At 43.4% G+C, this 21,307-nt stretch overlaps 1 protein-coding gene across 12 annotated transcripts in view; it reads left to right on the top strand.

The window, feature by feature from the left end:
- TTLL11 (tubulin tyrosine ligase like 11) overlaps window positions 1–21,307 on the top strand; it is a 245,870-nt gene that overhangs the window by 38,453 nt on the left and 186,110 nt on the right. For 10 of the 12 annotated variants that reach the window (XM_040482200.1, XM_040482190.1, XM_040482191.1 and 7 more), the window contains exon 2: window positions 14,159–14,255. The exons of 1 other annotated variant lie outside the window; for it this stretch is intronic. In XM_040482200.1, the coding sequence (XP_040338134.1) occupies window positions 14,159–14,255 (97 nt within the window). Of the gene's footprint in view, window positions 1–14,156; window positions 14,256–21,307 lie in introns of those variants that run through there. One more of the 12 variants, XM_040482202.1, reaches the window with a different exon arrangement.

Genomic DNA, 21,307 nt, shown 5'->3' with positions numbered 1-21,307 from the left:
GGAAACCACTTCTTTGTTCCTTGGTTTCATTATTAACACAGCACTGGGTGCCTTAGAGTCAACACAAATCATAATCGGTTGTTGGAAAAGAAGAGTGGGCCCCCACAGATTTGCAGAACGGGAAAAACCCTGCATGTGCCAAGTGGAGAACAGACCCGAAGAGATCCAGTAATGCCCACAGCAGCTCAGAAAGTTAATGGCCACAGACAGTGGAAGACTGGGTCTCCAGGCTCTTGCACGCTTTGCACGTGTTTTTTGCTTCCTCTCATTGGACCCCTTTCCTTCTCCTGTCTTGGCAATTTCTCTGTCTCAAGAGTCAGCTCAAATGTCATCTACCTTTCTGAGCCTTGGTGGCCTCTTCTGTGAAATGGGGGTATGACAGCTATTCATAAGCCACGTGGAGACTAACTGTCACCATGTGGGTGAAGAGCTCAGCTTGGAGGCAGGCATGTAGTAGATGCTTGGTAGGATGGTGGCAGCAGCATCCGGTGATCTGGTTGTGTGTCTGATTCAGCCGCTGTGCTTTGAGCTCTTTGAAGGTAAGCACTCTTTTATTCATCTTCCTGTTTTTACCTCTCCAGCTTTAGTCTCCACCACTAACACTTTGTCCCATATGCGGAACTTCTCAGTATTCCCAGAGCATACCACCTGGCTCAAAGACACAACGTGCTTGTGTGTTGAATGAATGAATTGATGTTCTGGCTAAACCATGGTGCCTTTAGACACCAGCTTTCTAGTGGAGTTGCCATTGTGGAAAGTCCTGAAAGGGCCTGGGTATCTGGTTAACTGGGGATGAGCTGCCCCATGAGATGTCGGGAGTGACTTCGGGAAAAGTTGTTTGATAATCCTGGCTGGGAGGAAAGTGCGCCCAAATGGAAACCTGATTTGCCTTGTTTCCATTTCAGTTAATAAACACATTTAAAGTTTTGGTATGGACGTCTTTGAGGTGATTTGAGGACTAATGGTGAATTGATGTAATTTACACCCAGTGAGAGAGTAGAGAGCAGGGAGATTGCTGTGGATAGTATAGGGGAGCAAACCTATGTTTCTCTCTTCCCTTCTGGTTTCTTGGCTGAGACACCCCCTGCAATAAACGAGAGATTAACAGGGCCAAACAAATTTGTGTTAATTTTGTACCTACGGGGACCCCAAAGAGATGAGCCCCAAAGAAGTAACCAAATAGAAAAAATTTTCATACTTTTTTGATAAGGAAACGATGAATTTGGGAAGTACTGACAAGATGAAGTTTGAGCCTGAGGTAGTACACTAGAGAGGAAGTAACAAGGTTTGTGTACATGGTCTTCTGGGCTCCAAATTCTCTCTCCCTGGTGATAAGGATTTCACCTTTCCTCTTGATATATAGAGAGGACACCTTTCACATGGGAGACTTGTTTCCTGCTTTAAGGGAAACAAAGGATGGTCAGAACATCCTTCTTGTGTTGGCTGTTTCATATGTAACTTTAATTCAAAGTAGTATGCAAGAATGGTGCATTTTGGGGAAGCCTGCCCTGAACCCCATCAATAATTTTGCAGGGCAAAGTGGAGGTAATTTGTAATTTATAATTGATATTGGAACCCTTTTCCACAGGCTGAATTATAATGGAATGGAATAAGAGTCATTTGATGTGGGTATTTTGTTGTTTCCATTGCCCTTATGAATTACAAAGTGGGAAAAGAATATACTGTTAAATTGGTGTCCAGTCTTTTCAGAGCGATTTGCTAAATAAGCTGGAATTTTAATTAAAACTGCAAGCCAAGAGGTAAATCACTTTAAAAGTTTGTGAAGTTTTTCTTTTGGTTAGTATAATTACTACTAATAAAGATTCTTTATGGGTAGGAAATTGGACACCAGAATAAATAACTGGAGGAGATTGCTATGGGACACAAATTATGAGAAGGGGCAAGGTTCTCTTCCCCTCCTGCTAACATGGGCCTTTTTCTAGTTCAATTGTTTGGTAACAGTTCTGATCTCATTAAAAGTATTGTGATCAGAAGCAGAAGCAAGGTGGACGACAGGCCTCACTGCGGCTTTTCCAGCTTTAATTCATATGAGTCAATTATAATGAATGGATTTAATAAAAAATACAGCATGCTTTAGTGATTAACTCAGTGAACAATAAATGGTGCGCTTACCCAGAGTATCATATTTGCAATAATGAAGAAGTGAGCAGGAAAAGGAAACTTCATAGATCACAAGAATTGCTACTTTCCAGCAAAAGGTTGTTAATTACTTATCCTTTTGCTATATTTATTGGCTCTATTAGAGGATGAGTAATTATTGTCTTCCTGGGAAACCCATTGGAGCCAGACAGCGTCTTCATTAAATCGGAAGGCTCCTCCGAGTGCTAGTTCTCCCTGTGGGATCCTCTCCCTTCAGAGTCTCCAACGACCAGGGATCTGGAGGAGGTGAGAGGGGAATGTCAGCCCATGGGCATGAGAGAAGGGGCTTCTTTAAAGTGCACTGGCTATTAGAGTAGTTCTTGCACATGAAATTGGTGATGTGCCCTTACTCCTCTGTGCCTTCCCCGCCCCTACTCCCAATGCATTCTTTCTCTGCTTGCCTCATTGCCACTCTACCCTGTCCTAGCTTTGGCCGGGTTCCTCATGGGTCTGGCTGCCCTCAGTCTCACTCTACCTCACCTCCATTCTCCATTCTAGCCAGATCTGGCATAACCCTGCTGGAGCACTTCCTTCGGCTGTCCTCCCCCTGCAGAATCAAATTCAAGCTCATCAGCTTGCCCTGTGAGCCCTTCATGACTTGTCTGGGTCATGGAGACCTCTCCAGCTTTGTCTCCCCTACCTACCCTGGACTCCAGGCATGCAGAACTTCTTGTGCCCTCCAGAATCCCTGCACACATGCTGCCCTCTGCCTGATTTCCCTTTCTCCTCATCTCGGTGTGGCAAACATCTATTTCCCATCCAGCTCAAATGGTCCCTCTTTCCTTCTCTGGAGCAGAAACAATTACTGCTCCTGGGCTCTCACACATAGATAGTGCATCTGCCTCTACCCGAGGCTGGCTTATACATCCCTGGAGCTATGTTTGATTCACTACTGTTTTTCAAGAGGTGGACTTGTTGAGGGCCAGCCTCTGCTTTCTCTGCCAGGGAAGATGTCTGGGGACTTTTGCAGTCTGCCTCGTTCACCATGGGACTTCATTGGGTGAAGAACAATCCAGGATACTTGCTGTCCATATTCTATGATTGGACTAATTTAGCTCCTACTATGTGCCAGGCTATTCACAAGCATTCTTTCAGGTACATGGTTGTTTTTAATCTTCACAACACCCTCTGTGATGGAAGCTTTGCTAGTCCTCTTTCTCAGGTGTTGAAACCAAAGGCCTTAGAGATGGGCAGGGCTGAGATTTGAACTCAGGTTGTGGAAGTCAAGTTAAGGAGACTTTGTGCAAGTACAGACTTTCCCCAGAGGTTAGACACATACCCAGGAAGACCTACATGGCTTCAAATACCCTGAATATACCTTGTGCACCTTTAACCTTAGGCTGGTCCTAGAAGATACACCCATCCACCATCCCCTCTAGGTAACATCTCACCAGCCAATAGGTATGGGGTGAAGGATGATGGAAAAGCATGGAAGAGAAAAAACAAAACAGTATTTTTTTGAAGACCTACTGTGTATTTGGTATTGTGTGTGAGGCACAGTGCTAGGTGGCTCAGACATATTATTAGACCATCTAATAACCCAACTGCATTGCCATTCTTGTTCCTGCTGAGGAAACAGGTTTACAATTGCCCCATGTATGGGCTTTCCTCCCAGCCCCATCCAAAGATGCTGTGATCAGGAAGCTGGCCAGTCCCTCCCCAGCATGGGGAGGCCTTTTCTCATTAGCTTTATTTTCCCAGGTAGGAGGGAGCCTGGAATCTCCCTGAAGGCAGTTGGGTGGTTGGCACTTCTCATCTTTGTGGGAGGATAGTGATGCCATTAGCTGAGATGTGAGCAAGAGAGGAGTGAGCTAGCTAGCTTCCTTCTCTCAGGCTTAAAAGGGGCTCTCCTTCTTTTGATATGCTCAGATTTGGCAGATAGAGCCATGTTCCATGTGGTCACACCCTTCAGGATTTGATGGATTTCCACCAGTTTTTTGTTTTGTTTTGTTTTTGTTTTGTTTTGTTTTTTTGTTTTGTTTTGTTTTGTTTTGGTATGCTTGCTTTCTTGATTGAAGAAAAGAGTACTAAGTTTTTTGTTCATTCTTGAAGGGCAATTGCTCAGTCCTTTCCATGTCTTAACTGGTCTTCTCTGGACTTTTCTGTGCTATGCTCTTCCTTGAAGTGTTAACCACACTCATTTTTTTTTTTTTTTTTGCATAGATATATGTGCTCATTTCCCCCCATAGGTTAACACAGCTACCCATCCATTCAGCTTAGTGGAATCAAAAGAGCACAGTCTTTGGACAAATTCTGGGTTTGCCACTTATTAGGAACAGAATTACATTGTTTCATGTGTGAAGTGGAGGCATATATATAAGATGCCTGGCACACAATTAAGTGTTTAATAAATTAGTCTTAAATTCCTTCATTCTCGAAGACACTGTTATAAACCTGGAATGGTGTATTCATTATCTATTACTGTGTAACAAATTTCCCCAAAGCTTAGCAGCTTTAAACATCACGCATTTATTATTCACACACTTGCTGGGGATTAGGAATCTGAGAGTGACTTAGCTGGGGTTCTGGCTCAGGGTCTCTCATGAAGCTGCAGTCTCTGAGGACTTGACTGAGGCCGAAGTATCCACTTCCAAGTTCATTCACATGGCTGATGGCAGGAGGCTTTGAATTCTTACCACTCCCTAGACCTTTCCGAAGTGAGTGGTGGTGATGATGATGATTATGATGATGATGAGAGACAGAGATGGGAGCCAGGCAGCCAGGGGCACACACGTATGCGCGCGCGCGCGCGCACACACACACACACACACACACACACACACACAGCATGCGCAAGACAGAAGCCACTGTCTCTTTATAAGGATATCCTAATAATGGAAGTGACATCCCATCACTTCTGCTGTAGATATTGGTTACATTGACCAAGGCTGTGACAGTTGTGGGAGAAGACTACACAAGGGTATGAATTCCAGGAGGCAGGGATAACTGGAGACTATTATAAAGGCTGCCTACCACAGATGGGTAGGTCGAGAAGAGGGTAGAAAGAAAGGAATGTCTCTACCCTGAAGCATTCTGTGTGATGGGGAGGCAATCATGTAAACATAAATACCCTACAAGGCAGTGGCTGTACTATAGGCATCAACAGAGTGCAGAGGGAACATTGGTGAGGAATCTATTAACTCTGCCTGGGGGCATCGTCAAGGGTTTCCCAAGTGCAGGTACACTGTGGTGTTCGTGTTCAAGAGCTGTCCTAATGATGCTTGATTTTTGGTTGGCATCTTTTTTAATTGAAGTTACTCATTGAGGTGATTTCCTTGGACACTAAAAATAATAACCTACCCTATATAACGGCAATCTGCTGTTTACAAAGTGCTTTCCCATGCGTTACCTCAGTCCACAGAACCGCCTTAGGAGGTGGACGGATGTTATTGCTGTTGTTTTCCTCCCTAGCAGATGAGCTGTAGGGGCACAAGGTCAGTGTGTCACAGTTGGGGTGGGGTGTGGTGGGTCGAGGCTTGAGCCAGGGTCTTCCTTGTCCAAGCGTGCTGTTCTGGCTCATACCCCTTCCCTTGTGTTTTTTCAGAGTGCTTTGGGCCTCCCATTTTAAAGCAGTGATTTGGGTCATTTCCCCCTGTAGAAGCATTGCACATGTGCTTGCCCATATCAAAGCTTATTTGCCACTTTTATGCCCAATCACTTGAAAGATTTTCTTTCATGAAGAAGCTTTATGAAGAAAATCATTCACAAAGTACAGAAATGTGAATTGTGCTTTTATCAGCATTCACTGTGAAACTTCATTTTGTGAAACTCCCCAGGGGGTTTGAACTTGCTCTTTGGACTATTTATTAGAAGAGGGACCGGAACCTCAATTCCTTAAGCACAAACATGCTTAAAGGACATTTAATGGTTTCAGTTCTCGTTGGAGCCTGGCTGTTTTGCAAGTTTGTTTTAGTCCTTCTGGGTAAGAGGGAAAAGGATTTGGGGACCACACAGGTGTATACGCTGAGGGAGAATCCTCCTTTGTGGCAAAGATGGTAGCATATGGGGTGAGGGTATGCTTGTTACTGTAGCTCGTGTGTGACTAATAAATGCCACCATAGCAACAGATCAACCTCAGTTGTGTGTAATGGTAAGTGCATGGGTCTTGGAAGCAGGCACACCTGGATTTGATCCTGACTCTGTCCTCAGTAGCTCTTGGGAGAGTCATCTAATCTCTCAAAGCTTCGGTTTCTTCATCTATAAATAGGATTATTTGTAGCACCTTTCTCTTAAGGTGGTTGTGGGGATTAAATGAGATAATCTATGTATGAAACACATACACATAGTAGTAAGAATTAAATAAATATTAACCTTAATAGTGACAGTGACGATGATGGTAACAATGTATTTGGGTAGCTGCTATTCATAAGTTCCTTTATTTATGTATTTATTCATGAAACATACTACAGATGTGCTAATAGTGCTGTCTGTGAACAACCAGAGGCTTCAGGGAGTCTTTGGATCTTTTCAAGTCATATGTGCATATATGCATATTTTATGCATGTGTGTGCTTTTCTGATGAGAATCCCCAAGTGATTCTTGACCCCCAAAAGGTTATGAACAAACAAAAAGTTATAAACAAAGACTTGGTGTCAGGGATCCACAAATGATGATAAGACTGTTTTCCTCTTCAAAGAGTTCACAAAGTGGCAAGGTGGGCAGACTTACAGATGGGATGTTGCAAATGTCCCGTGAGGGTGTAAGTGACAGGGGCCATGTAGAAGCCAGGGTTTGTGAGACAACTTCATGGAAGGAGGGAGTGGATGGTCAAGCCAAGTTAGAAGATCCCAGGCAGAAGGAATAACACCTGGAAACCCAGGCCACAAAACAGTGAGCCGCTATATACTTATATGTCACAAGTAGTCGGGCAGTGACCGTACAAGTGCCCAGGGTGTCCGTGGCCCAACTTGAGGCAAGCAGGTTAGCAGAGAGGAGTTTGGCAAGAGACTTTTGGGCCATGCTTGGAGTTTAGACTTAATCCTGTGGTTCATGGGAAGGCATTGAAGAGTCGTAAGCAAAGGAGTGACATGGTCAGAGTTGTGCTTTTAAAGAAACACCCCTCTGTGTGTGGGGTGGATTAGAGGAGGAGACTGTGGCAGACAGCGGACCTCATCCCAGTGGGAGATGAGTCCCCGAAGTTAGGCAGTAGCATTGAGGATTAAGAAAGGGGAGAAAATTTAAAAATAAATTAGGACATAAACCAGACTTGCTGACCAGTTGGGTACTGGGAAGGGAGGGGTGACCTGGGTGACTGTCTGGATTACAGCTTCTAATGTTCCTGTGGGCCTGTGACCAATTGGACACCTGGCCGGTCATCCTTGAAACCTGAGAAGTATGTCAGATTGTTCCCGGTCCTAGGAATGCATGGTGTTCTGAGGGAATTAGGGGTTACACGTGAAGTACGCAAGAGTGCAGACAGTGATGGGCACAGTAAGTGCTGAGGGGACCAGGAAGGTGATCCCCAGGCTGAAGTGGTCCTGGAGCTCTCCATTGTCATCATATCCAACAGGCAGTTGTTAGTTTCCAACCTCTGAGTTTGACCTCTCAGCCACGTTCACACCAGTCACCATTCTCTTTGTCTTGAAACACGCTCCTCCCTGGCCTTTTTCAGCCCATGCTCTCTGTCTCTCTGGGACATCTTACTCAGTGGCTTCTGCTCAGTGGGTTCATCTTTCGGCGTGACCTACTGTTTCTGTGGTCCGGCTGGGGGGCAGCCCTACCCCGTGTGCGTCTGCCGAGGTCTTCAGGATCATCTCACACTGCTTTCCTCAGGTCCTCTGTGCCCCAGCCACCTTGACCTGCCTTTAGGCTTTCCAGTGGGCCATGGTCAGTCTGATCTCTGGGCTGGAATGCTCTTCTTTCCTCACTTACCTGTTCTTTACAGTCTCCCCTCAAAGAGCCTTTTCTTAGGGATAGGGCGACCACTCAGTTTGCTGTTCAAACCAGGATACATTTGAAAGTGAAGAAAAGTTCTATTAACATTAATAGACTCAGAGTGGCCCTCTTTGACTTCCCAGATGCATTTGGGTCTCCCTGTGCTCTCATTGCTCTCTGGACCTCAGTTCGCAGTTCTTACCATGACTTGGTTTGCAGTGATACGTTGGAGTGACTGACTCAACTCTTTCTCCCCCATGGACTGTATGCTTCATGAAAGCAGACATGTCCCTATGTGTCTTTGCCACTTGAGGTACATTGTGCCGCATGATAAGTTCTTAACGCTTAATAAGTGAATAAATCAATGATCACCTCAGATTTGTATTGTTGTGTGGAATGTACAAAGCATTTTCACATCCATTATCTTGTTTCGTTCCTATTGCACTTTGACACGTTTTCTTGTCTCAGTCTACGGAGGATATAAATGTTTTGGTTGCTTAAGATCTCACACCAAGTGACAGAAACAAGTCTGAAACTCTCAGGTCTTCTGACCCCAAATCCAGTCCTTTTTCCAAAAGGGTTTGAAGAAGAGAAAAGAAAAAGATGACTCCCAAATTTAGAACGTAGGTAACTGGGAGGATGGTGCTGACCTTGAGAAAAATGGGGAGTAGGGGAACTGAGAAACAAGGGCCAATTCAAACTGCCCCATGAAAAGCCACATAGCATTCCAGGCTATAGAGAGCTCAGAGTAGAGCCACAAATGGCCCCTTACCCTCAGGGGCATAAGGAGACAGTTTTTTTTTTTTTTAATTGTTATTTTATTGTGGTGAAATGTACCCAACAAAATTTATCTTAACCATTTTTAAGTAGCATTAAATACATTTACACTGTTGTGCAACTATCAACTCTAGAACATTTTTCATCTCCCCAAACTGAAGTTCTGTACCCATTAAACAAATAATACTCCATTTTCCCCTCTCCCTAGCCCTTAGAAACCACTGGTTTACTTTCTGTCTCTCTGAATTTGACTACTCTAACTACCTCATGTAAGTGGTTTATTTCACTTGGCATAATGTCTTCAGGATTTCATCCATGTTGCACCAGGTGCCAAAATTTCATTCCTTCTTAAGACTGAGTAAGTTTACAGTGTATGAATGTATTCTATTTTGTTTATCGGTTGATAGACAGTTGATGGACACATGGACCATTTCCACCTTGGCTACTTTGAATAATGCTGAGCGTTTGTATATCAATATCTGTTCAAGTACCCGATTTCAGTTCTTTTGGGTAAATACTCAGAAGTAGAATTGCTGGATCATGTGACAGTTTCATTTTCCACAGCAGGTTTTTACATTCCCAGTGCCTAAGGGTTCCAATTTCTCTACATCCTTATCAGCACTTATTTCCTTTTTATTATTTTTTATGCAGCCATCCTGATGAGTGTGAAGTTGTATCTCATTGTGGTTTTGATTTGCATTTTCCTAATGATTAGTGATGTTGAGCATCTTTTCATGTGCTTATTCGCCATCTGTATGTCTTCTTTGGAGAAATGTCTATTCAAGTCCTTTTCCCACTTTTTAATTGTTTTTGTTGTTCTTAAGTTGTGAAGGTTTCAAAACATATTCTTATATACGTATTTAAAATATGTTTAAATATATTCAGATACATATCTGATACATGCCTTATCGGGTACATGACTTTCAAATATTTTCCCCTATTCCATGGGCCGTCCTTTCATTCTGTGGACAAGTGTCCTTTGATGCAAAAACGTTTTAATTTCAACAAAGTTCAATTTATTCATTTTTCTTTTGTTACCTATGCTTTAGTGTCATATCCAAGAAATCCTTATCAAATTAAATATCATAAAGCTTATTCCCTATGTTTTCTTGTAAGAGTTTTATGGTTTTAGCTCTTATGATTAGGTCTTTGACCCATTTTGAGTGATTTCTTTTTATTGTGTAAGGTAAGGGTCCAACTTCATTCTTTATGCATGTGGATATCCAGTTTTCCCAGCACCAGTTGTTGAACAGAATGTCCTTTCCCCACCACATAGTCTTGTCATCCTTGTCAAAAATAATTTGACCATATATATCAGGGTTGATTTCTGCGTTCTGTATCCTGTCCCCTTAGTCTATATGTTTGTCTTTATGCCAGTACCATACTGGTTTTTACTTTGGTTTTTTGGTTCACTACAAAATTGAGCAGAAGGAACAGAGGTTTCGCACATGTTCACTGATCCTACATATGCATAGCCTCCCCAGCTATCAAAATCTCATGCCAGAATGGTACATTTGTTGCAACTGATGGACATACATTGGCACATTATCACCAAAAGTCCATAGTTTATAGTAAAGCTTATTACTCTTGGTGGTGTACATTCTGTGGGTTTGGACAATGAATCATGATATGTATCCACTATTATGGTATTATGTGGAGTAGTATCACTACCCTAAAAATCCTCTGTGCTCCACCTGTTCATGCCTTCCTCCCTCCTAATCCACGCAACCACTGATCTTTTTACTGGCTCTGTAGTTTTGCCTTTTTCAGAATGTCATATACTTGGAATCATACAGCAGTTAGCCTTTTCAAATGGGCGTCATTCACTTAGAAATATGAATTTGAGATCCCTCCATGTCTTTTCTTGGCTTAATAGGTCATTTTCTTTTTTTATCACTGAATAATATTCCATTATCTGGATGCACCACAGTTTATCTAACCCATTTACCTACTGAAGGACATCTTGGTTGCTTCCAAGGTTTGGCAATTATTAATAAAACTGCTATAAACATTCATGTGTAGATTTTTTTCCTGGACATAATTTTTCAACTCATTTGGGTAAATGCCAAGGAGCATAATTACTGAATCATATGTAAGAGTATGTTTACTTTTTTAAGAAACTCTAAAATCTCTTTCAAGTAGCTGTATCAATTTTGCATTCCCATCAGTAATGAGTGAGAGTTCCCGTTGCCCCACATCCTTGCCAGCATTTGGTGTTGTCAGTATTTTGGATTTTGGCCATTCTGATAGTTGTACAGTGGTATCTTACTGTATCTCATTGTTTTATGTGCTGTTTTGATATCTATAGCTTTGTTGTTAAGTTTTGGCGTCAGGAATTGTGATACATCCAACAGGTTCTTCCTTCTTAAGATTGTTTTGGTTATTTGGGGTCCCTTGAGATTCCACATGAATTTTGATAGATTGTGCTATTTCTGCAAGGGAAAAAAAGTCATTTGGGTTTTGGTAGAGATTGCGTTGAATTTGTACATTGCTTTGGGTAGTATTGACAATATAAAGTCTTAGCAATATAAAGTCTTCTAATTCATGAACATGGGATGTCTTTCTACTTATGTATTTCTTCTTTAATTTCTTTCAGCAACATCTTGTAGTGTTTGGCATACAAGGCTTTGCCTCCTTGGTTAAGTTAATTTCTAAGTATTTTATTCTTTTTGATGCTATTATAAATGTAATTGTTTTCTTAATTTTCTTTTTGGATCACTCATGGTTAATATATAGAAAAAAGGGATTTTTGTGTATTGATTTTGTATCCTTCAACTTTGCTGAATTCATCTATTATTTCTCTGTGTGTGTGTGTGTGTGTGTGTGTGTGTGTGTGTGTGTGTAATCTTTAGGGTTTTCTACATAGAAGATCATGTCATCTGCAAAAAGATCATTTTACTTCTTCCTTTCCAATTTGATGCTTCATTTCTTCTTCTTGCCTTTTGCTCTGGCTAGAACTTGTGATACTATGTTGAATAAAAGTGGCAAAAGTGGGCATCCTTGTCTCATTCCTGATCTTAGAGAAAAAGCTTTCAGTCTTTCAACACTGAGTATGATGTAAGCTGTGTAAGTAGTTTTTTAAAAAGATCTTAAAAAGAGGTGGGATTTTGAAAGTCCTGGGACCTATTTAAAATTGAGTTCCTCTGTGTTCTCAGCACCTAGAACAATGTCTGGCACATAGTCATTGTTGAATGAATGGATTAAAAAAAAACACAGTTTCTCAAAACTGAATGAGCTAAAGGCATTGCTGCAAGGAGTGTTGATTTGGGATTCATGAGGTTGGCAAGGATTGAAGGGTGACTGTCAAGGTGATAAGGAGTCATGGGCTGTCGGCTGACATGGAGCAGGTGTCAGTCCCACATTGCAGGCAGTACAGCCACTTGGATCTTAGTAAACTTTGCTTGGATAGTTTGCTTTTTCGAGAAACTCCCCTGGTTAAGTTATTTTCCCCTTCTCTCTGTTAGCACTTAACAGCTGGAAGAAAATAACATATGTTGCATCTTTTTGTATTTATGACTACTGAATTAATAACTTCAGTCCATTGGATGCAATGAAAACAAGCAAAATGCTATAAATTATAGATGAAAGTTGTTCATGCTAATAGAGTGTGTAACATATGCCTTACTTTGGCACAGCTTTGAAATTATGCGAGTGATTTAAAGGGCTTGAGTCTGTTTGCCTTCATTTTAATTTGGAATAGTTGGAAAACATCAAGCCACCACCATTTCATTGGTGATGCTATGTTCTCCCATTGGAACCTAACTCTCTTAACTTGGAGCAGATAAAAACCCTGATTAGCTATAGTCTTACGATGGGAAAATCAAGTGTTGCATTTAACGTGTTGGCATCTCTCTTCATCTGGACCTTTAATAAGCATGAATTGACACATCCTCACTTTTTTCCCTTTTTAACAAGGGTCATCTGAGTTACAGATTTTAAAAATGAATTCTGTAAATGTAGAACTTGTTGATAACTTTGAGAGGCAGCAGGATGTAGTGGAAAGAGCAGGCCTTTCTGTCTCACTGCGGGATTTCTGGCTGCTAATTAGGAAACCCTATAGCGTGTGCAAAGAAGGGATAGATTCTAAGGATACAAGGCTGTCTTACAGGATCCAAGGACAGGGGAGACAGCCAGGTTGAGGAGGGTCTGCACCTAGGATCTAGAAGCCCTGGGAGCTAAGGTCAGTCAGTCTGTCACTAGGACCACATGGCCTTACCTTCACTTTTCTCTCTGCACCTGCTCCTTTCTTCTCTCTCAGCAGCCTGGCTGCCTTTGCTTCTTTGTGCTCACAGCTAAGCACAGCTGCCCGGCTCCGGCTTTTTATCTTTTCCAGTTCGAGAGCCAGCAGGGGTGGCTGCCTGGCATGTCTGATTTCCAAATTCCTGGAAGAGAGAATCTGGTTATCTCACCTTGAATCAGATGACCATTCCTGGGTTTGTTCATTTATTCATTCAAAAAGTCTTTATTGAAGTCTTTATTGAGGCGCTGGGGGATACATCCTGCTTCACAGACTCTGTGTGTGTGTGTGTGTGTGTGTGTGTGTGTGTGTGTGATTGACATATGGGGGAGAACAGGGAGAGACAATGAGTGAGAGAGCACGAGCAAGAGAGTACAAGCTCATTTTGGGGGGGCGGGCGGGGACTGACTTGAGAATTGCAATTTTCAGAGAAAGAGAAGTATGGTTTGGGATTCAGATAGACCTGGATTCAAATCCTGATTCCTCTCCTTCCCAGCTCTATGTTACATTAAGCATATTCAATACCTTTCTCATCCTCCATTAAAAAAAAATTTTTTTTTAATGTTTCATTTATTTTTGAGACAGAGAGAGACAGAGCATGAACGGGGGAGGGGCAGAGAGAGAGGGAGACACAGAATCGGAAGCAGGCTCCAGGCTCTGAGCCATCAGCCCAGAGCCCGACGCGGGGCTCGAACTCACGGACCGTGAAATCTTGACCTGGCTGAAGTCGGACGCTTAACTGACTGCGCCACCCAGGTGCCCCCCATCCTCCATTTTCTCACCAGTAAAATGGGAATCATTCTTTCTAGGGTAGTTATAAGGATCAAAATGAAAGGGTACTTGTAAAACCATGAGTACTGTATCTGCCACATAGAATCAGAACTCCACCCCTCACTGGGTGTGACCTCCAGCAAGTTCCTTAACCTGTCTGAAACCATTTCTTCAGTTATAAAATGAGAAAGGATATCATTTACTTCACGTGCTAATTTGAAGATTAAATCACGTGATATGTCCAGGTCTCCGGGAATGTGTACGTAATAGACACTCACGATAGTAGCTGCTCCTCTAGTTCTTGTTAATAGTCACTTTTCTCCCCCCTCTGTCTTCTAGTTCCCATTTGGCCGACGCTTGCCTTGTGACATCTACTGGCATGGAGTTTCATTTCATGACAATGACATATTCTCCGGCCAAGTGAACAAGTTTCCAGGTATCTGCTGTTATTGTTGACGTTGAAAAATGTTTCTAGGCTGAGCGTCAGGGTGCCCTCTTCTACAAGAACATGACAGCATTTTGAGCTCAAACTCAAGGACTCCTAATTGGGACTCGTGGCTGCACTGCCACAGTCAGTGCCCTTACCTCGGGAGGGAGGCTAAGGCAGAGGTACTCAGGATTTAACCCACCAAGAGTTTATTTATTTATTTTTTCAATATATGAAGTTTATTGTCAAATTGGTTTCCATACAACACCCAGTGCTCATCCCAGAAGGTGCCCTCCTCAATGCCCATCACCCACCCTCCCCTCCCTCCCACCCCCCATCAACCCTCAGTTTGGTCTCAGTTTTTAAGAGTCTCTTATGCTTTGGCTGTCTTCCACTCTCACCTCTTTTTCTTTTTTTTCCTTCCCCTCCCCCATGGGTTTCTGTTAAGTTTCTCAGGATCCACATAAGAGTGAAACCATATGGTATCTGTCTTTCTCTGTATGGCTTATTTCACTTAGCATCACACTCTCCAGTTCCATCCATGTTGCTACAAAGGCCATATTTCATTCTTTCTCATTGCCACATAGTACTCCATTGTGTATATAAACCACAATTTTTTTTATCCATTCATCAGTTGATGGACATTTAGGCTCTTTCCATAATTTGGCTATTGTTGAGAGTGCTGCTATAAACATTGGGGTACAAGTGCCCCTATGCATCAGTGCTCTTGTATCCCTTGGGTAAATTCCTAGCAGTGCTATTGCTGGGTCATAGGGTAGGTCTATTTTTAATTTTTTGAGGAACCTCCACACTGTTTTCCAGAGTGGCTGCACCAATTTGCATTCCCACCAACAGTGCAAGAGGGTTCCCGTTTCTCCACATCCTCTCCAGCATCTGTAGTCTCCTGATTTGTTCATTTTGGCCACTCTGACTGGCGTGAGGTGATATCTGAGTGTGGTTTTGATTTGTATTTCCCTGATGAGGAGCGACGTTGAGCATCTTTTCATGTGCCTGTTGGCCATCCGGATGTCTTCTTTAGAGAGGTGTCTATTCATGTTTTCTGCCCATTTCTTCACTGGGTTATTTGTTTTTCGGGTGTGGAGTTTCCCACCAAGAGTTAAAGACTGGAGGCTCAAAAACAAAAAGATGGGATTTTCTGGTCTAATTTCACTAGTGGAAGAACACGATCTTCACCTTCTGGGTTATAATATGAGGGTGTAATGAGGGGACTATATTCTCTAAATGAAAAGCAATAGACCACTTTAATTATTTGCAAGAAACAGAAGTACTGAAATCCTAGGAATAGGTCACAGAAATGGCGTTAGCAGCTTCTATTGTCTTCAGGTATCATAATTGGAGGTACCATTTTTGAAACCAAATACACCAGTGTCCATGTTGGGAACGACAGGCAGAGACAGTGCCTGCCTTTTAGCTGGGGACATTATCCCAGTGCGCTTTCCTGTAAGGGAGACTTGTGCCAGGAAAATGTCAGAGTCAACACTTTAAGACACCCCCTCACTCCACTCCCAGCCACCCAGTTGCCTTTCCATTTTATTTTTAATCTCTCCCACCCTCTTCTGCTATTGATTGCTATTCATTATTTTTAATGGCTAAGTGAGGAGGGTGGTTAAGGGAGTGGGTGTGCTCAGCGAGGGAGGAACATTGGGTTAAGCTGAGGGTGATTGCAGCCAAAGGGTCTGTGTCTTGTATTCAGAAATTTTAACTCGATATGCACAAACCGTACTGTAATACAGTAATAGAGAATTTTTTTAAAAAAAATAGCATCACCCTCAATCCCATCCCTCATTTAACAAAACTGCAATGTGAGTACTTCTATATTTCCTCCCAAACCTTAACCATATTTTTGTATCATTTTTGTGTGATATATCAGAGTGTGGTTGCCTGAATACAAGGTGTTTTCTCTTAGCGTGGTATCATTTATGCTTATTTTTAAAAGGGAGAATCAATTTACTCTTTTTCTGGGGCACCTGCCTGGCTCAGTCCATAGAGCATATGACTCCTGATCTCAAGGTAAGGAATTCGGGAATTCGAGCCCCATGGTGGGCTGAGAATTTACTTTAAAGAAGATAATTCGTTTTCTTTGGCACGTCCTATGCCATGTCTTTAAGAAAACACCTCTCAGAAAACCCAGTAGCCATACATTGTACACTGGTGAGTTATGCCGCTTCTACTAGGGGGTTTCAATTCAGCGTGCAGACTCCCATGGGCCTCACATCGCTCAGATTCGCCTCGAAGGATATAGGGCAGGAAACACAGCTTTCCAGCCAGTCAGTGTCAGGCATTTCTCTCCAGTGGTGTCTCTGCAAGGGTGCCAGGGGCTTGTCTCACCCCTCGAGTGAAAGCTCAGGTTTAAGGGGACAAGACCTACATCAGTGAACACGGGTCTGTCTCGGCTCAGAGACCCCCTAAGAGCCGTATCCCATGTAGCTACTCTAAAGCATGGCTTCCAGGGTCCCCAGCAGGGTCGTGTTAAGTTACAAGAATCATTACATCAGGAAAGCCTGGAGCTACGGCTGCGTACCAGGTATTTATGCAATTTGCCAACCAGGGATCATTTTAACCATATGCTCTGTTGTCTAGTAACACAGCTAACTTTCTACCTTTATTGGTTTCCAGGGAAACAGAGCTAGAGAATTAACCCAAGGTTAGAGGAGGAGGGAGTATGTTGGAGAACAAGAACGATTCTGGTAGCCAGTGTTCTTCCACACGGTTTAATGGGATCGCTATTATTTTCTCTGTCTTCCTGCTCATAAAAGGTGACTTTTTGATGCCGCTCAGAGGACTTACTGGGATATTGAAGGGACGCAATTTGGAAGAGAACAGTCCTTTGAATGAAGACAGAGTTCTTAAGACATGAATCCTCAAACGAGGCTTCATTTACATTTCCCCCTATTTGCTCATGCCTCGTCTCACAGCTGAGAGTAGGAAAGAAGTCATGGCTCTGGCTTTACTTTTGGAACACAAATGAGAGAAAAGTACCCTCAACGGACTAGCTTCATTAAAGGTGATACAAGAATATTCATTCCAAACAAGCAAGTTAGCTCCATCCCATATTCCATGTGCCAGCGATTGGAACGTATAATTTTCCACTTTACCAACAGCAGTTAATTAGTTCTAATGATAAAGCAGGCTCTCAAACCTCTAGGCACAGAGGCAGTGTGGCCACACCCTCTGCACTATGGCAGACAGCAATTCTTAGCTATGCCATGATTCCAGAAGGGTCTGTCCTGTGGCTCTAGTTTGTGTCCAGGCTTATCTTCTGTCTCTGATGTATCCCGTTACTGTAACAATGCATCTTCTATGCATTGTGTGTCACGTAGAGTAAGTTCTACTGGACGTGGCCAGCAACTGTCAGTGTGTCACATGCCGAATAAACTGGAAACCTTTGGGGATGCATATGGAAGTGATTTATTTTGTTTGTGTCAACACATTCGATTTTAGCCACTTTTCTATGGGCGAGGTCCTTCAAGAAGTGTTATTGTGTCTTAAATGATGAATTAAGACCTTCTGTAAAAAATAATCTGATTTAGATACGTCCTTGGCTTTAAGAAAGTCCCAAACTGACAATTCTCAGTATAAGCAACAGTTGTTTGCTGAGTTTCAGGGTCTGAGATGCATGGCCTCACATGGCAGATGTCGCCTGAGAGTCCGCCGTGAGGGGGGACTTTCTGTCAGAGAGGGAGAGGGTCCCAGGGAGAAAGCTATGGGGGCACCTGACTGTCAAGCACTGGGCTGTGCTGGGAATATAAAAACAAGGAGAAAAGCACGTAGGGAGAGAAGTCAAACACAAAATAAGTGCTAGACGGAGGAATCCTGGGATGCCATGGGAGTTTGGAATGAGGGCATGTGACCTAATTGAGATCTGCTTGGGGGACAGACCCTGGAGAAGGGAATTGCCATGTGAACTGAGCCTCCAGGGGTGGATGGGCCTGACCTCCCTGCAAAACGAGGGAGCAGAGTTGGTGCAAAGACGTAGGATGTTTAGACCAGGCTGCTCATTCAGTGAAGGGCGGGTGGCCCGTGATGGTCAGAAAAGGTCAAATGTGATAGCAGCAGTGGACAGGAGACAGGCAGGAACCAGAGGATAGCATTCTTATAGTCTGAAGGTCATGGGGAACCACTGAAAAATTGTTAAGCCAGAGAGTGACAAGGATCAGCTTGCATTTTAGAAAGGCCAGCCAGAGGGATGCATCGCATGGGAGGCGGGTGCAAGGGCTGAGCAAGGAAACGGTAGAGCTAAGAGGCCGCTGCAGCGTCCAGGCCAGTGATGAACTTATCGGTGGCAATGGGAACAGAGAGAGAAGGATGGATCTGAAAGCATTTCTTTGTTGTTGGGTGACCGTAATGTGTTTTTGCCAAGAATTATTGTTATCGATGATATTGGGATTGAATAGTGCTCTCGACGCAGCTCAGGTTTTGTTTTTGTTTTTGTCTTTGTTTTTAATTGGGTTAAATAATAGGTCTGTGTGGGCAAGCCTCAGGATCAGTCTGTTATACTGTTGTGCAGCTTCACAGGGGATAAGACCTACCAGGCCCTGAGACTCCAGTGTGGCAGAGAGGAGAACCCAAGAGTGGCAGGAGGCAAGTTCTTGGCGTGGGAAACCCTACCCAAGTGAGAGGGGAAATCCCACAAGGGACATCTGGAGGTAGACCTCGTTGAGAGACCTGGGTAGGCAGTCAGCCCTAAAAGAACCTGTAAATAGGGAGCCAGAGGGCGGGCACAGGGCTAAAGTCACAGGCAGGAGGACACTCGCCCTTGCTGGGTAGTTTTGGGAGGAACAGAGCAGGAACTCTGGAGGGGACAAAGCAAAGGCATTGCAAAGGCGCCAGGAGCAAAAACAGGTTACCGAAATCTGGGGACAAAGCAATGGAGAAAGTTGAAATCCTCCTTATCTAATTGGCGTACAAAGTCAAGGTCAAAGATTGCCTTGTTCCCAATTTGGTGGGGGTGGGGGGGGGGAAGGAGGGGAGCTGAGGGTTAGACCTAGAACTTCCACCTCAGGTTAGAATGTGTCCCAGAGCCTAGGGCAGGGGTCACAGGGAGGGGTCACTTGCCACAGCTGCTTGGAGAAGGGAGGTGGAGTCTAGAGCCGGCAGAGCCTGTCAATGACCGCTCTTTTCACATGTTTACTCTGGGAACGTGTGCTCTGGCTCAGCTAAAAACCCAGCTACTCCGGTCAGCATCTCACTGAGAGAAGATGACACTCCCCACATCTGTCTCTGAGCCACCACCGGAAGCCCAGACACCAGCAGCTTCCGCATGGGGTGTAGTGGGGGGTTGGGGACGCTTTCCCTGGCAGCACCGGGAGGGAGCACAGCCTAGATATGTGGAGGAACAACGGGTTTGGCAGTAAGGATTGAGGGAGGTCTACGCTGGTGCCTTCTGGAGACAGGCATTTAGGCAGAGGAGGGGTGAGCTGTCCATGGCCTGTGGGTCGGAAGTGTCCCGGAAAAGCAGCCACTGGCCTGTAGCGTGCTTCCAAGTTGGCTGTTTTCAGTAGAGAACTACCCGGAGGCTGGCGCAAAAGCAAGCTTGGTGGCAGACCTGTCAGCTCACGTGGGGACTTAAGATCCACATTGTAGAAGCAGCCCTTGCAGATTTCAAAAGGATACGTACTCAGTTTGCTGGACATTGATTTTCATAAAACTTTTCTAGAGCATTCAAACCACGCTTCTGTGCTCACAGCAATTCTGTGTGTGTTGTGTGAGTCCATCCGATCTGCTCAGGGGTTTCTGAAAGAGAACCTCCTCCTGTCACAAGGCCATTAAAGGGTAGCAAGTACCACAACACTGGCCAGGAGGCTTCATCTACTTGGTGTAAGGTGCCGTATCACAGTTAGTTACGAAGGGTTTTCGTCTAGATTGGTCACCCGGTATTGTCAAAGAAAAGAAAAAAGCTCCAAAAAATGTTGAGATTTTTGTTTTGTGCACTTTGTGTTTGGCTCCAGTGTTTCTAACTCAGAAATTCTAATTTCACAGGGGACTGAAAGGAAACAGCTGTAGTTTTCTAGGCTCATACTTATTTCTCGGGAAGCTCAGAACAGTATCCTCAGTGAGTTTTCTTTAATATCGAAGAGTTCACATCAGGGCACAGTTTATTAGTGCCTTTTAAGCTCCTTTATATCTTGTTTAATCCTTCTCTATCTCCTTCTAAACAAGAGCCAAGAAGCTGTGCATTGACATCTTGAATCTGCGATCTTCAGATTTATTGCTCTTTTTAATATGCTGAGGGAAGCAAGAAGCAGGTTATTAAAACCTTCATTCTCAGATGTTCACCCTTCACTTCCTGAACGTGGGAATTTAGAGAAATCTCATTCATTCTGATTGTGCCCACTTGAAATGTGTGATAATTCGGACATGCCAAACTGACGTGGAACTGTGTGCTTTCTGTTAAAAATAACTTTTGCTAAACAAATTTCCAGTGTCAGTGATGGAACTGTGTAGCCTCTTTGAGGGTGAAGGCCATTTTTAGTCTCCATTTTCAGTGGTGATATTTGCCTCGAGAGATAAGCCTGCTAAAATTTGAAAGAATTTCTGCCTATTTGCTTAACATTCGCTAAGGAATAGACTCTGTGTCTTCCCTTGTCAGAGTTCCTGAAGATGTTACGAGAAAAAAAAAAAAATTCGCCATCTTTTAAAATGTTTTATAAGTGAGACATTTGAATCCCCTCTGGGCAAATTAATGAGGTCTGATCAACTGTTAGTGAAGTACTTATAACTGCAGAACGCCTACAGATTCCATTTTTTCCCCCTAAACTATAAATTATGCTATGATATCCTTTCCACTTTGTGTCCTTATTTCAAGGAGACAGATTTTGTGCTGAAAGCTACATATTCTTTTACTTCATACCTTTAACACTCATGAAAGATTAAAACAAAGCAATTTAATTAAGCTTCTCGTAAGGTAGGCAGAGTCCACCAGGTAATGTTCTCGAGGGTATAAGATAGAAGCAGTCCCAGGAATGTATATGGTGGCCCCAAATTAAGGAGTATCTGAAGTTTTAAGTGCGAGATATAAATGCTTCTCTTTATCCGTTATC

Source organism: Herpailurus yagouaroundi, unplaced genomic scaffold (assembly GCF_014898765.1).
Source record: "Herpailurus yagouaroundi ecotype Mexico unplaced genomic scaffold, PumYag 160, whole genome shotgun sequence".
Classification (NCBI taxonomy): Eukaryota; Metazoa; Chordata; class Mammalia; order Carnivora; family Felidae; genus Herpailurus; species Herpailurus yagouaroundi.
The sequence above is the reverse complement of the archived record's forward strand: the minus strand, read 5'-3'. Positions and strand labels throughout refer to the sequence as shown.